The sequence below is a fragment of the Carlito syrichta genome, unplaced genomic scaffold, assembly GCF_000164805.1.
Source record: "Carlito syrichta isolate Samal-C Ts95f unplaced genomic scaffold, Tarsius_syrichta-2.0.1 Scaffold309701, whole genome shotgun sequence".
In the NCBI taxonomy this organism is placed as follows: Eukaryota; Metazoa; Chordata; class Mammalia; order Primates; family Tarsiidae; genus Carlito; species Carlito syrichta.
This window is the reverse complement of record NW_007253797.1, coordinates 49,504-66,256: the sequence shown is the minus strand read 5'-3', so window position 1 is coordinate 66,256 and position 16,753 is coordinate 49,504. Positions and strand designations below refer to the sequence as shown.

The window sequence follows — 16,753 nt, the reverse complement described above, 5'->3', positions numbered from 1 at the left end:
CTTTGGGTGGCTGAGGCCAATGGATTGCCTGAGACCACAGGTTCAAGGCCAGCCTGGGCATCTTGATGAGACCTTGTCTCTACAATAAATAAGTAAAAAAATTAGCCGGGTGTAGTTATGCACACCTGTAGTTCTGTCTACTTGGAAGGCTGAGGTGAAAGGATCACCGGAGCCCAGCAGGTTGACGCTGGGGTGGCCGTGAGCGTGCCACAGCACTCCAACCTGGGCTATGGAGTGAGACTCCAATTCACTAAATAAATAAATAAATACGGTGGCTTGTACTAACTATGTAGATGGAGTTAGTGGATGAGACAATTCTCAGAAGTTTCTGGAAAAGGAAGTTGCTCAGCAGGCAAAAGTTATAATTGTCTACTCTACCTGCTTTCAGATTTAAGGCTGAGAAATATAAAAATTCCTTTCTACAAATAAAATGCTTTTTAAAAAAGCAAACTTTCACTTTTCTTTTGTGTATATGTGAAGGGTCACTAAAGGAGAAGGAAAAGTCAATGTCCAAAATGTTTTTTTTCCCCAAAACGTTTTTTAGGTACAAATAAGATATATTAAAGGCATCTATCTAAAAGATATATTAAAAGGTACATATAAAGAGACAAAAGTGAAATGGCTCTCCTAACCCTACCTTCTGCTGAACTCAGAGACAGAGCTGATTGTCACTTGGCTTTTGAACACCAAACTAACTCACGATTACAGCTTCTCAACTGCTCTTGTCCTGAAAATTTGAAGAGCTTTATTTATTCATTTGAGTCAGGGTCTCACTCTGTAGCCCAGGCCTCCACAGCCTCGACCTCCTGGGTTCAGGCGATTCTTCCACCTCAGCCTCCTGAGTAGCTGGGCTACAGGCGCGCACCACCGTGACCCGTTAATTTTTTGATTTACTGTAGAAACGACGTCTTGCCAAGTTTCCCAGGCTAGTCTGGAACCCCGAGGCTCAGGCAATCCTCTCGCCTGGGCTTCCCAAAGTGCGGGGATTACAGGCATGAGCCACGGCGCCTGGTCGAGAAGCTTTGTTTTTAACAAATGGATCCCGGCAGGCTTGAGGGATCGAAGACCGGCCAGAACCGTGTCCACAGCACAGTCATTGCACTGGGACTTTGCGGGAGGGCTGCAGCTTCTCCTTTAGAGGAGGACAGTGAGCGTGGGTGCCATTGGGCCGGAAAAGCCTTTGGGCCCAGCTCATCAAGGAAGCTACCTCAGCTCCTCCGTGGATGGACGGTGGCAGCCCAGCGAGGGGGCCCTGGCCTGTCTCCTCGTCCCAGACGGGATCCACCAGTGAGTGATGGACGGACTCCCGGGGCTGCCCCCAGCGGTTGGGACGAAATGGGAGGCAGTGACAGCGGAGGCCCGAGAGAGGGCGCTTCTGAGTCCCTCCCTCCGGCTCCGCGTGGGCTGCTGGGCCAGACCTTCTCCGGTAAGCTGGGTCCCGAGTCCGCGAAGTTCGCGGGGCTCAGGCCAGCACCGCTCCTGAGACGGCGGGTTTGACTTGCCCTCACCTCTGCCCACTCACTGGCACAGATCCTCGGGGAGGAAACCGCTGTTCCCGATGTCCCCGCAGCAGGATGCCCTCGTCGTGACGGGCTGCACCCATCACGCGGGCAGGGGCAGGGCGTGTCGGCACCCAGCGTGGGTCTGGTGGCTCAGCGCTGTCCTGGAGAGCCGGACTCTCCCCCTCGGCCACTGCCGGCCTCCAGCTGCTCTCCCGGTGGGATCTGCCTGGTTGCTGCAGGTCCTGGCACCGCAGACCTAACACCTGGCTCCAAAAGAGGCCTTTCTCCTTTGCCTTTGGTTATGTGGGATTTTTTTTTTTTTAATCCGAGACAGGGTCTCACTCTGTCTCCCAGCTTGCTGGAATGCAGTGCCCCGACATAGCTCACTGCAACTTCAACCTCCTGGGTTCAAGGGATCCTCCCAGCTCATCCTCCCAAGTAGCTGGGACCACAGGTACACACCACCACATCCAGCTTTTTTTTTTTTTGGTAGAGACGAGGTCTCGCTGCGTTGCCCAGGGTGGTCTCAAACTCCTGCGTTCTAGCAGTCCTCCCACTTTGACCTCCCAAAGTGCTGGGATTACAGGCATGAACCATTGCACCTAGGCTTTGTCTTTTTTACCAGAAAGGGATACCTCAGAAGCCCACCAGCAGACATCCCAGAGGTATCCCAGAGGAATCAATCCCGCTGCTGGGATTGATTCACAAGCAAAGTGTAGGTGCAGGAAAGTCTGATCAAGAAGGCCATGGGAGGCAGCCCCTTGGGGGAACCCAGGCTGGGGACTCAGGGCTTGCCCCACATGGCCTTTTCTTGTGACTTTTCTGATCCTTCCCCAAATGTGTTCATATATGTGTTAAAACATTTATGATATAAAAATGTGGAGTCCTCAGTGCTGAAAATGAAGTAATAAAAGGCACTTTTAAAGTAGGAACAAGGCCAGGCATGGTGGCTCAGCCTGTAATCCCAGCACTTTGGAAGGTCGAGATGAGAGGATTGTCTGAGCCCTCGGGTCCGAGACCAGCCTGGGCAACTTGGTGAGATCTCTTCTCTACAATAAATCACAAAAAGTAGCTAGGTGTGGTGGCATGCGTCTGTAGTTCCAGCTGTTTGGAAGGCTGAAGCAGAAGGACCACCTAAGCCCAGCATGTCAAGGCTGCAGTGGCCGTGAGCATGCCACTGCCCTCTGGCCTGGGCAACAAGAGTGAGACTCCAACTCAAACAAAATAATAAATAATAAATTTTAAAAATAAAGTGAGAATGAGTCCTCGAGAGGCAGATCCTGTAACATTTTGGTCTGTTTTCATCCTGCCAATTTCTACAGTTTCTACATATAGACCTGGAGGGGGAAGGGCGGAATTTGGAACTGTCACTGCTGCCACCATAGTCTTTTAAGAGAAGGGCAAGATGAGCTAGGTGTGGTGGCTCACACCTGTAATCCCAGCACCTTGGGAGGTCGAGGTGGGAGGACCGCTTAAGCCTAGGGGTTCAGGACCTGCCTGGGGAATATAGCAAGATCTCATCTCTATACAAAATAGAAAAATTAGCCAGTTGTGGCGGTGTGCACCTGTATTCCAAGCTACTCGGAAGGCTAATGCAGGAGGATCACTTGAGCCCAGAAGCTCAAGACTGCAGTGAGCCATGACTGTGCCACTGCACTCTAACCTGGGTGACAGCATGAGACCCTGACTCAAAAATAAATAAGCAAACAAATAAACAAATAGCACGGCAATGAACATCTCTGATCAATTCTTTGGGAAAGGCACCTAGCAGCAGAATTTCTCAGGCAAAGAGCATGAATATTGGAAAGGCAAACTGCCAATTTACCTTCCAGACACATCCAGCCCGTTTCCATAAGCAAGCACCCCAGTCACACAACCTGAGGACACACTTTTATTCTGAAACATACATGCAGAAAGTTTTGGGTGACATCATCATAGACCCCAAGTTTCCACTGAGGCCGGGCTACAGTGATCTGTCACATGGGGAGCTTTCATGGGGGCAGCTCCTGCCCACGACAGAGGTACCGCCCAGGCCAGGTCCACTGCTGTCCACTGTGTCTTCCACCATGGTTTGTCCCCATCACTTCCCCAGGATGTCTGGGGGCCACAGATCCTTCAGAGACTACAGTCTGCACCTCAAAGTTCCTCCCACCCCTGTGTCAGGAGTAATCCCCTCTGGAAGTTTCTGCAATTCCACGGAGGAAGAGAGCGCCTCCTGAGGCACCCCCAAACTAACTAAGGGGCACCCTGAGCCAGAGCCGTGGGACTGGCCTGGGACATAGGACCTGGACATATGACTAGGGCGTTTGCCTTCCTAATATCTACACTCTTAGCCTCAGGAATTCTTCTTAGCCTCAGTAATCCTTCCTAAAGAACTGATCAGCGATGTTATCTTTTTCTGGTCCTAGCTTGACAATGACCTTGGACAAGTAATGTGACCCCAGGGAACCCCAGCGCCCTCATCTCAAGAGAGAGCAGGCCTTCTCAAGCCTTTTCTTGGCAGGCATCTCTTCTGCCCTTCCCTCTCAGCAGGCCATCATCCACTCTGCATTTTACTAAATTATCATTTAGTTTCTCCATTTTATTAATTAGACAAAAAATAACCCACAGTCAAGCTTTTGTTGAGCATAAGTTGACCATGGCCTCTGTCTCAGAGATTAGATCCTTAGCCAATAGAAACATTTTCCTCTGCTCGGGCAGCCTCATCCTGGGTCAATGCATGGATTCCACTCACACTTGGAATATTGAAAACTGTGCCCACACAGCACAAAGATGGAAACTACAGATGCTGGGAACTTCTGAAGGGGGCATAAGGGCTGAAAGCCACCCACTGGATACCATGCCCACCACCTGAGTGATGGACTTAACAGAAGCCCAAACTTCTGTTAATGAATCACACAATATTCATATGTAACAAACCTGCACGTGGACCCCTTGAATTTAAAATAGAAAAAAAGCCCAGCACTTTGGAAGGCCGAGGTAGGAGCTTTGCTTGAGGTCAGGAGCTCGAGACCAACCTAGGCAGTGTGCCGAGACTCCATCTCTACAAAAAACAAAAAAATAAGCCAGGCATGGTGGTGCATGCTGTAGTCCCAGTTACTCATAAGGCTGTGAGGTGGAAGGATTGTCTGAGACCAGGAAGTCAAGGCTGCAGTGAGCTGTGATTAGGTCACTGCACTCTAGCCTGGGCAACAGAGTGAGACTCTGACTCAAAAAATAAAACATGTACATAAACAAGATAGAAAAAAATTGTGCATACATAACCCTTTCATTGTCAGAGAGGAAATCAGAGGAGAGACGATGTCTGCAAGGAGTCACCCTACCCTGGCTGTGTTGGCCACACATGGGACTCTGACTACTTGAGTGCAGGCTTTGTAACCCTCTCGCCTGCAACACAAGAGTTGTGATGTTTATCCTGGCCGGACCCTTCTTTGCTCTAATGAGGCCCAGGAGGTGGATTGGGCACAGATTTTGTCAAGGGACCATCTAGTCACTCATTTCCATGTCCTGTTGCCAGACTCCCACCAGCATAAACCACCGGTTTTCGTGGGCTTCTTGAAGGTCTGGCACCCTGCAAACCAGGTGTGGAGGATCAGGGAGCTGCCTGAGGGGGAGGGGATGAAAGGTCCCAGGGAGTGGGTCTTCCACTTACACAACGTCCCGAGAAACTGGTTCCACAGATGGGAGATTCATTCCTGGGGACGAAAGGACAGAAGCACCCAAGGGCTTGCCATGCTCCCCAAGCTTGCCCTCTCCCCAAGCTTGCCCTCTCCCCCTTGAGCCACCCTTCTCTCCCTCTTTCTCCCCATGTCTTCAGCAGCTGCCCAGCAGACCCCATGTGCTGGGAGCTTTATCCCACCTGGTGCTAGCTGAGAGTAGGGAAAACAGTGATGTTCAGAGACCCCAGGAGAGTGGGGGAGGGAGGAGTGGAAAAGCAGCTCTCCAGGGAAGGGCCCGAGGCCCCAAGCAGCAACCCAAGGAAGCCATGAAAACCTGGCCCTCCTGAGCCAGCCCTGGAACCACAGACCCAACCCCTCTCCTCTCACACACCAGAGGTGGCACGTGACAGTACCAGCTCAGCGACTCCCTCCCCATTCTGTAAACACATGCCACAACATCACCTGCCGTTACTTCCTGTGAGAGGAATACACGTCCCACCCTGTCTACTCTGGGTGTGGCAGGGACTCATCCTGCCAAGTAATGTGTGGCAAGCACATGTCACTGTGCTTCCACTGGCCCTTGTCTTCCTTCCCGTGAGAGTGGCATGTTCCAGACAGAGGCTGCCTATCACCTGGGATGAGATGACATATGGCAGGAGTGCAGCCAAATGCTGGTGTTCAACGTGAGAACGTGGTTGTCACCAGCCTGAGATGCGGGAGTTATGGCCATGCAGTCCACAAAGCTAGCTCACGTGCTAAGGTCACACCAGGGCCATGGGACGTCAGGGCTGTGGCAGATAGAATAGGATCAGCCCAGGGTGGACCCACATGTTAAACTCGGTTATGTGAGGGAACATTTTAAAAGTTGCTGGTTTGGTTACACACCAGAGGTTTTTTTTTCTTTTCTTTTTTTGAGTCGGGTTCTCACTCTGTTGCCCAGGTAGATATGGTTCACACAGCCTCGATTTCCTGGGGAAATCAGGGGATCCTTCTGCCTCAGTCTGCCAAGTAGCTGGGACTACAGGTACGCACCACCAAACCTGGCTAATGTTTTTATTTTTTTGGACAGACGAGGTCTCGCTATGTTGATCTCAAACTCTTGAGCTCAAGCAGTCTTCCTGCCTCAGTCTCCCTAAGTGCTGGGATTATAGGCATGAGTCATCATATTGGTCATGATTTTAATAACACAGCTAACATTCACTACCTGAAAGCTTAAGATTATTTAAGAAGCATGTAGCTAAAGACAAAAAATATAATGGCCCAGCCTCTTAGGGTTTTTCATAATCATTTAACTTTTTGGAGATCTTTCAGGCACTAGCCTTTGGTTCAAAAGGGACAATCTTCTGATATTTGGCAATTATGCACATTTAACCTTTGGTTTTTTTGGGGGGGTCTTTTCTAAAAGTGAATGGAAATTATTTTTCATTTTAAAAGTTCTCTCTAAAGAAAGTCTTTGAATTAGCTTCCCAAGCATCAGTATACTGCCATGTGGCACTTAACAGAGACACAGTCTGAGAAATGTGTCGCCAGTCGATTTCATCATTTTGTGAACAGCCTAGAGTACTTACACACCTGGACACTACAGCTACCACACACCTGAGATGGAGGGTGGAGACTTTTGCTCCCAGGCCACCAACCTGGACAGCAGGTCACTGCACTGAAGACTGCAGGTGACTGTCACACAATGGTATTTGTGCATCTAAACATAGAAAAGGTACAGTAAAAATGTGGTAGAAAAGATTTTTAAATGGTACACATTCACTTACCATGAGTGGAGCTTGCAGGACCGAAAGAGCTCTGGGTGAGTGAATGTGAAGGCCTAAGACATCACTGTACCCTACCTTAGATTTTATAAACACTGGACACTTAGGCTACACTAAATTTATTTTAAAAATTTATTTCTTCAATAAATTATCCTTAGCTTACTGTAACTATTTTACTTTATCAACTTTGACTGTTTGGTAGTAACAGCTTAAAACACAAACATCTCGTACAGCTGTACAAAAATATTTTCTTCTTTATATCCTTATTCTATAAGCTTTTTTTTTTTTTTTTTTTACTTTTTAAACTTTTTTGGTTAAAACTAAGATACAAACACACACACACACAGATTAGCCTAGGCCTACACGGGGTCAAGATCAATGTCCCTGTCTTCCACCTCCACATCGTGTCCCACAGGAAGGTCTTCATGGCAATAACATGTGTGAAGGCGGTGTCTCCTGTAATAACAGTGCCTCCTTCTGGAACAACTCCTGAAGGCCCTTCCTGAGGCTGTTTTACAGTTAACCTTTTTTTTTTTTTTTTTTAAATAAAAGAAGTACACTAATAATAAAAAGTATAGCAAATACATAAACCTGTAATGCAGTCATTTATTATCAAGTATTATATAGATGGTACCTAACCGTACAATGGGAACCAAAAAAAAAAAATCGAAATTATTTTTTGGAGGGCAAGTCCCTTATAGTGCAGGTTTTCCCCACTTGGTGAGTATTCTAGGAACCCATGTGAATCAGTGCACCAGCTAGTATTGTTGTACGTCGTGATTTGTGGAAGAAATGTCCCAAGCTGTGGCAAACAGGTGACTGGTTCTTCCACTATGATAACACACTTGCCCACACTGAGCTGAGTGTTCAGCAGTTTCTGACCATAAAGGGCATGACCCCTGTGCCCCACCCTCCATTCTCCTGATCTTGTTCCAAAAGACTTGTGTTTCCCCAGATGTAAAGTCCTCAGAGGGAAACAGAGGTGAAACAAAGAACAGCAGAGGCACGAAAAGGAATCAAAACAAATACGTTCCAAAATTGTTTTGAGCAGTGGAAAAAGCATCTCGATAGGTGTATTCCAACAAGCAGAGAGTACTTTGAAGGTGACTGAAGTTTAAACATGTAAGAATAAACACACACTTTTTTATAAATAAATTCCAGGTTTTCTTGAGTCCCTGCTCACATGTGCTACACTGCTGTACAGCTGGCAGTGCAGATTTATTTGCACTAGCATGACCACAAACATATAAGTAATGTGTTATGGTATGACATTAGGACAGCGACACTGTCACCAGGGAACAGAAATTTTTCAGCTCCACAATAATCCCATGAGAGACTACTGTCCTATATGTCCTTATGCAGCATGTGACTGATATTTTTCTACAAAACCAATAAAATCTAATCATTCCACAAAAATAACTGCCACCATCTGTCTTAAAGAAAGTGACTCTTGTGTGGATAGGGATTGGCAGGGACATATATTGATTTCACAGAATATTTCATTCAACTGATCTTCTTGTAACTGAATCAGGTCTGAACCCAGGGAAACAAATATAGACTTGCCATAGAGAACCGCATAGTAGAGTTGGGTTTTTCACACAGGAGAATTCTAAATATCTGAGTATCTCAAGAGCTGAATATTTCATTCAATTGATCTTGTTGTAACTGAATCAGGTCTGAACCCAGGGAAACAAAGAGTTGCTATAGAGAACCGCATAGTGGAGTTGGGTTTTTCACACAGGAAAATTCTAAATATCTGAGTATTTCAAGAGCTGATTACATATTTTCAAGTTTATATTTCCTGACAAAGGGTTTGGTCTTTTGCCATCCAGGAATTCAGAAAAAAAGAATCACTTGCCTGTATCAACTCTTAACAGAAAACTGTAGACCGGGCATGGTCACTCACACCTGTAATCCCAGCACTTTGAGAGGCTGAGGCAGGAGGATTACTTGAGCCCAGGAGTTTACGACCAGCCTGGGCAGCATAGCAAGACCTCATTCTCTACAAAAAAATTTTAAAAATTAGCTGGGCATGGTGGCATGTGCCTGTGGTCCCAGCTACTTGGGAGGCTGAAGCAGAGAGACGACTGCTTGAGCCCAGGAGGTCAAGGCCGCGATAAGCTGTGATTGTGTCATTGCACTACAGCTCCCACCTGGGTGACAGAGTGAGGCTCTAACTCCAAAAAAAAAAAAAAGGGAAGAAGAAAAAGAAAAGAAAACTGTGTAATCCCAGGACCACGAGGAAAGGAACGTTCCTCTCTGGCCTGCTCTTAGCACCTCTAGCAAAGACACGTCACTGCTTCTGTTAGGAAATGCACTATGAAGGTACATGAGACTTAAGTCAGATCTGACTTCACACAACAGGGCTTTCATCTTGATGAGAAGGCAATGGCAGCAGCAACAACTTTCCCCCCTCTTTATTCACAAACTGACTGTTGATGAGAAAAAACATGGGGTAGACGAATTACGCAACCTGGATCTTCAGGATTCTCACTCCTGAACACTGGCCCGTAATACTCTTCCTAACATCCTGACCTCCAGGTTCTTGCCTTTCTCTCTGCCTTCAGGGTCCTTCCCGGAAGGAAACGTGCTGCCTGGTGCTCTGTCATTCCTGCTTTCCAGGGGGAACAATGGGACACCTAAAAGCACTGGGACTACATTTTAAAAAATGAGACAATAATTCAGATTTTCTTGCTTTAATTCTTCTCTATATTACCACAGTAGAATATTTAACAAAGTCCAAGAGATGACCAATATGCAGTGATGACTGTGACTTTACATGAATGGGACTGTCAATAATAAACTAAGCAGTGAAGAAACTGGAAAAACATCCAAAGGCAAAGAGCAACTTACTATTCTATTTATGTAACAGTATTGAAACCGTCATAACACTCAGACACCCAGAGTTCAAAGCGATATTAAATAACAATTGATAACTCTGAAATATTGCAACATCTTGAAGTATCTTCTATGTTGCCAAAAACTGATGAAATCTTGTTCAGTGTAACTGCAGTAAAGTTTTTTTTAACACATAAGTATATATTTTTTGAAACTGGTAATCCACATAAGATAAACACGAAACCTTTAAGTAACTACACTGGTCAATAAATAAAACTCCACACTGCTCTGTCATAATGGACTAATGAGCTTATAATTCCATGATACCCTTCTTTTAAGAAATTCTAGTCTAGGCTGGTCACAGTGGCTCATGTCTGGAATCCCAGCACTTAGAGAAGCCAAGGCGGGAGGATCCCTTGAGACCAGCCTGGGCAACATAATATAACCTCATCCCTACAAAAAAAAAAAAATCAAAAAAATTAGCTGGGCATGGTGGCACACACCTGTGTAGTCCCAGCTACTGTGGGGGGTGGGGCTGCTGAGAGAGAAGGATCCCCTAAGCCCAGAAGTTTGAGGCTACGGTGACCTGTGATTGTGCCACTGCACTCCAGCCTGGGCAACAGAGTGAGACTCCGACTCAAAAAGAAAAAAAAAAAAAGAAAAACTTCTATAGAATGACATGTTCAAATTGTTTGGTCCTATAAATTTCATTAGCCGTTCTCTCCAATTCATTTACAAGATATTTAATTCTTCTGAATGTCACTGCTGAAAGGTCTGACTTCAGTATTCATCAAAATAAATCCCAGGTGTACCCCCTCTCGCCTCTGGCCTGTGGGGTCTTCATGAGTTTCAGGTCTGTGTACCTGGATTCTCCACGGGACAAACCTCAGCACCGTCCACTGCATGTCTTGTCCTTCCCCAGGCTGCTGGGAGAACGTGGGGTCAATAATGGCACGTGGTGTTCCTCAGCATGACCTGCCAGAAAGTGATGATCTCCTTGGAAGAAAAGCCATGGGCGGCAATCACACGCCTGAGCTGACAAACATCCAGGTGGATCCTATACAAGAAGAAAAGGTTTGTGTCTTCTGGAATGTGGATGTCCACTTTCAATAAATTCAAGCAGATTCCGACATAGACATCTTCAAACTTGATGGGCTTCACGTGACTCATCATCTCATAGATCCTTGGCACCAGATCCCTGGACATCACGTACCCCAGCCCACTGCAGTAGGGGGGGAATACCTTGAAAGGGTACTCCTTGTAGGAAATATGGGTTTTCTGGTAAAATCCTCTATAGGAATAGTTATCGATGAGAGGATAGCCTGTGAAAAACTTCTCCGAGTGGTTTAAGTTTAAAAGATACTTCACTAAATTGCCAGTGTTGATGAAAACATCCGTGTCTGTCTTCATGATGTACTTGGCATTGGGGCAAAACTCTGTCACCCACCGGAATGCCATAATGGTTTTCAGGGTCAGGTTGTTGTATGTGTCTAGGAAATTTTGTCGGATGATGTCACCGTATAGCAGGTGTTCATCCTCTAAGGATAGTGCTAACATTTTGTCTTCCCTCACAGCCTGTTGGCCTAGTAGGAAAAAGGTAAGGACCTCATACCCCCACCAAGACTTTTTTTCACCCCACGTAACTCTAATGGCCTGCCTGGCTTTCACGTCGGAGGGGTGGGAGGTCACCAGGATGACGAGAAATGGGTTCTGGTGAGAGCAGTTTGAATGTTCTCGAAGCGTGAAGCGGAAGTCCTGCCTGTAAACCGGCTCATACTCATAGAAGTACATCCAGTTCACGCGCTCGATCACGTTGTAGTGGGGGAGGCTGAGGTACCACATTACCAGGAAGCTCAGCAGCGACAGCAGTAGGAGGCTCCATTTAAGGGATCGCAGGGACATCCTACCCGGAAGGGTGGTCAGGAGAACCAGGGCCATCCACGGCGGCTCAGAAGCACACCCACCGCAGGATCTGCAAGGTTCATCAAAGACTGAGTTAGTGTTCCCCCACCCAGAACATGCTTCCAAACAACATCTGAGTATCCACTCAAGGAGAAAGGGCAGGAGCACAAGAGCCCTGGAGCAGACACACATTTCTGAACTGAATCTACTTAACCTCATTCACCCATGAGCAAATGGATACCAGAAGTCAAAAATGTATTTTTTAAAATTTAATTTTATTTTAGAGTTGTGGGGTACAAGTCAGGATTGCAGACAGAGCTGGTTTAGGTACAAGTGAAGTTTGGGGCCTCCCATCGGTCCTCCCTTCACCCAGTTCAGGATCAGGCACCCTTAGTGATGTTATGGGCCCCTACATCCCACCCCCCCGCAGTGTCCCGCAACTGCCAGTTCCTTTCTTGCAGTGTTGTGACATTCAGGGTCCACTTGTGAGTGAGAACATGTGGTCCTCCATTCTTTGTTTCTGTGATAGAACACTGAGTATGATAGACTCCAAATCTATCCAAATTGCAGCGAAGTCCACAATTTTGTCCCTCTAAGCTTTCTAGATCAAAGACCAAGGTGGAGAGCTCTGAAACTGTGATAAACAATTTTATTTATTCATATTTCAGCTGGTGCTTCCACTTTGTTTAAGAATAGACATCTTACCCATTTACTTTGTTAGTAAGAATGTCGAAACTCTAATAGAGACTAAAAAAAAAGTTTTCTCGCGGTTTCATTAAAATAACATTTTTAAAAAAAGATTAAAACATATCCTTTGGCTGGATGTGGTGGCTTATGCCTGTAATCCCAGTACTTTGTTACCAAGGCAGGAGGATCTCCTGAGCCCAGGAGTTCGAGACCAGCTTGGGCAACACTGCGAGACTTTGTCTCTATTTTTTTAAAATAAAAATAAATAAATATACAGCATATCCTTTGATCATTTTGGAAAAACGAATACTTCCTGTTCTACTAAATAACTGCTTAAGAAATATAATTTTGTCCTAGATGCCTGGAAAGACAGAGACAGAAAATGCTGGGTTAAAAAATAAATCTCTAAACCTACTACAAAAACAAACATAAAATTGGGTCTCGTCTTCACCACTATGAAAGAAGAATTTAATTCAAGGAGACACTACCAGCAACATGCTCAAATAAAGCCAGGGTCTGTCTCCACTGTGTGATCCAATACGGATTCTAGATTCTAGCACATCTGGATAAGACACACCCTGTAGCAACTGACAGGACTTATATGTGGGAAGAGATGGGGGACCATTGTTAACTCACTGCTTACATCTGCTTTCTCAAGGTTGCATCCTTAGGCTGGGTGATAAAAGGTGCACTGTTACTGACTGTTTTGTGGTCACTTTCTGCTTTTTCAAAGAGCGCATCTCAAGGCCATATAACCTTCTCCCCCAAACTGCTTCCTCAAGGCTGCGTGACCACCAGCCCCTCCCCCATTTCCTCCAGATCTACATGTGCTACATGACCACCAAGCCCCGGCTCGAGGAATAAAAAGAACCCACAAAGAACAAAGGGGGCTGGTTTCTCTTTGAAGCCAGTCTCCTCGTGTCTCCCCTTTAATAAATTTCATTCTCTCTGCCTGACAACAGGCTCACTCTCTCATCTTCTCAGGGCTCAGCTTAGAGTAACCACTCCTCCATTCTTGGAGACAGGTGACATGGGATGGGATGGCAGAAGACTCTTCATCTGAAAGGCAAGTCCTCCAGACACAAGGAAGACAATCACCTCTTGAGCTCTGAAATGCTGACAATAACTACTGTCTTTATTCATAAGTTAATAGTCACCTTCAGCATTTAAAAACTCAAGAGAGGGCTGCCTTTTTTGTGTCTGGAGGATTTGCTTTTATTTCACATTGTTATTTCTTGTACCAATATTTTTGTACTTTTTAGGAATTGATTTTGAATCTTCTTCATAATTTTACTACGTTAATTTATGTTAAAATCTAACTTTTCGGGCAACCCCCTTGGGTCCCCTCCTGCTCTGGGAGCTTTTCTGTCCTCTCAATAAATCCTGCTTTAAAAAAAAAAAATCTAACTTTTCAGATCTGTTAAATGACTAGAATGGAGTCACTGCTTTCTCCCAGGTGGTTTGGGACAATCGGTAATTAATTATTGATTTGGCAAGAGTTGACAACTTTACAATGTTATGCTGTCACAGCCAGAATCATGGACTATTTTCTCATCTATGTAAATATTCAATTGTTATTTTAATACAGCTTAAGTTTTTTTCTTTATTGAAGACTTTTCATTTTCTGAACAGTTGATTTCCAGAAATGCTATCATTTTTGCTGTTGTTGTATCATTTCCTATCATTTTTTTTCTTACTGATTATTGCTCATATAGGAAAATGCTACTGACTGTGAAAGTTTTCTTTGTATCTGGCAAAAAAATAAAAATAAATGCTGACTATAGAACAGCATTTTTTGCCCCAAACACTACCCCAACCCCTTTTGCCCTCACTGGCCAAACTCAACACTCCGTCTGGAAAACAAGTGCTTAAACCAAGGCCTGACCTCAGTCCTGAATTTTCACATTTCCCATTCCAACCTGCTCAGAAGTCACACACCAGATCAAAATAGTGGGGCAGAGCCTCCTAGAACACCTGCCTTCACACTGATTCCCCAGCTGAGACAAGAGGCGGCACAGTGCACTCAGGCTGTGGCAGACAGTGACGCTTGGCCCTGCTCAGATCCCAAGGCCGAGGGGGTCCACGGCTCCAGATCCCATGATGCCTTCCTTCACCATGAGGACAGACTTCAGTCTGTGGACATCCATGTGTAACTGTTTCCTAACATCTGCAACCAACACCAGAACTTAGAGACCAAAGGAAGCAGGATACCGGGTAGAAGGAAATCCCCAGGCAATATGTAAGAAGGAAATCCCCAGGCAATATATAAACACCATGGGACTCTTGTGGGCCAGACTGTTTACATAGAATGCCAGGGGACAGATCAATAGGAGGCAGGGTGGGCTGAGGAGGCTTCTGGTCCCACAATTATCTGGGAGGATAGGAGAGCTCCGGGGAAGCCTGAATTCACAACAACAAAGGATGAACATTAATGTTCCCTACGGGAAGGCTGGTCTACCAAGGGTTCTACCTTGGTTCAACCTGAGGGTCTTTGACACACAGCTCTTCTGTCTTTTTTTTTTTTTTTTGAGTTGAACTCTCACTCTGTTGGCCAGGCTGCAATGCAATGATGCAGTGGCATGATAATGGCTCACCGCAACCTCCAACTCCTGGCCTCAAGCCATCCTCCTGCCTCAGCCTCCTAGCCTCTTCGTTTTAATACATATAAAAATGATAGGACTTCAGGTTTCCTTGTCTTTTCCCTCTGGCCATATCTTATATGTTCTGATGACTTCCAGTCATATAATCTTTTTTTTTTTTTTTTAATTTCTAATGCTTTCTATATTTTAAGCCACAGAATGCAATGGAATGTTCTAGCAAACTCTCCAGTTTGGGTTCATGCATGTGTATCTTGCCTCTCCACTTATATTCTATGACTTTGGTGGCAGGGACAATTTTCTCATAGGAGTCAAAGTGCAAGGCAGAGGAAGGCCTATAGCAAGAGTATGATGAACACTGAGGTGTGCTATGCTGCTTCTGTGCGTGTAAGGATAAAATGTGGGTCTGTCCGTGTACCTCCCGCCCTCACTAGCCATATGCTGCAAGTCCCTGGAAAAGCCTGAAAGAGAACAGTTCCAGATCAAGAATTATGGAAGTAACTACCACCACCTTTATCCACTTTCTCCTCACCTGGCTCCTGGGCACGGCTCAACGCTCAGAGGCAACACATACATTCCAGCCCCTGCCAACTTGTACAGCACAGTCTCATTCTAACAAATCAGCAAATCATAAAAAATTCTGGACAAGCAGAAGACAAGTGTTCTAGAGTGAGGGGTGCCAAGTTGCCTGCCTATTTTTTTTCATTTTTCGTACAGGCAAGGTCTCGCTATGTTGCCTAGAATGGTCTGAACTCCTGAAGAAATAATCTTTACTACATGAGGAAAATGACATTTCAAAACCATACCTCACCTTCTTCTTGATTTCTTTCTTCTGAGTGATGACCTTCAATTTTGCCAGTGGAACATTCGGAGGTATGTCGTCATCAGAAATAATACTTGGAGAGAAGATAAAGGCTTGAGGTGATGGATATACCCCCAAAATATGTACAACTATTATATATCAGTTTTTTAAAAAGTTTTAAGATAAAAAGAATGCTTAGAATCTCTGAAAGATATATAAGAAACTTGATAGCATTTATGAGTCAGGGGATTAAGGGCTAAAAGAAGAGAAAGAAAAAGATTCCTCACTGCCCATTCCTTTCTGAATAAAAACATATGTGGAAATAAAAAGTTAAAAAAAATACTGCTTGCCTCTAGAATTCAGAGTCCAAGGCTTCCTCGTGAAAAAAGGGCACTTGGTATCCAAAAACAACCTATTCAAGACTCAAAGCATGTAGTGAACTCTGTCATCAACTGGGATTGTATGTCATCGTACCACAGATAATAAGGAATCCAGGGGTCACTAAAAAAAGTGAAAGAGGTCAGGCTTGGTAGCTCACGCCTGTAATCCTAGCACTCTGGGAGGCTGAAGCAGGAAAATCACTTAAGCCCAGGAGTTCGCCAGCCTGGGCAACGTAGTGAGACCTCGTCTCTACACAATTTTTTAAAAAAATTAGCCAGGTGTGGTGACACATACCTGTATTCCCAGTTACTTAGGAGACTGACGTGGGAGGATCACTTGACCTAAAGAGGTTGAGCTGTGGTAAACCGGGATTGTACCACTGCACTGAAGCCTGGGCAACAGAGCGAGATCCTGACTCCAAAAAAAAAAAAAAAAAAAAAAAGGGAAAAAGAAAACGACTGAGATACTCTCCTGGTATCCTCTCTCCTGGCATCCTCTCTCCTGAGTTCTCTGTTCCACACACAGTCATAGAAGGCAAGCCTGGCGTGCGAAGGCCAGTCACTATACTAGCCTCCATCTCCACTCATGCACACTCAAGAGAGCTCGGTTTTTTTTTTTTTTT

The 16,753-nt window shown here is 45.4% G+C and overlaps 1 protein-coding gene across 3 annotated transcripts in view; it reads right to left on the bottom strand.

Moving 5' to 3' along the window:
• Positions 1–10,377: 10,377 nt before the first annotated feature.
• B3GALNT1 (beta-1,3-N-acetylgalactosaminyltransferase 1 (globoside blood group)) overlaps positions 10,378–16,753 on the bottom strand; it is a 17,797-nt gene continuing 11,421 nt past the window's right edge. For 2 of the 3 annotated variants that reach the window (XM_008067539.2, XM_021717331.1), the window contains 2 exons: positions 15,760–15,844; positions 10,378–11,734 (listed from right to left, as the gene is read on the bottom strand). In XM_008067539.2, coding sequence (XP_008065730.1) covers positions 10,705–11,700 — 996 coding nt within the window. In that variant the 5' untranslated portion in view covers positions 11,701–11,734; positions 15,760–15,844 and the 3' untranslated portion in view covers positions 10,378–10,704. Of the gene's footprint in view, positions 11,735–15,754; positions 15,845–16,753 lie in introns of all 3 variants that reach the window. The other variant, XM_008067540.2, reaches the window with a different exon arrangement.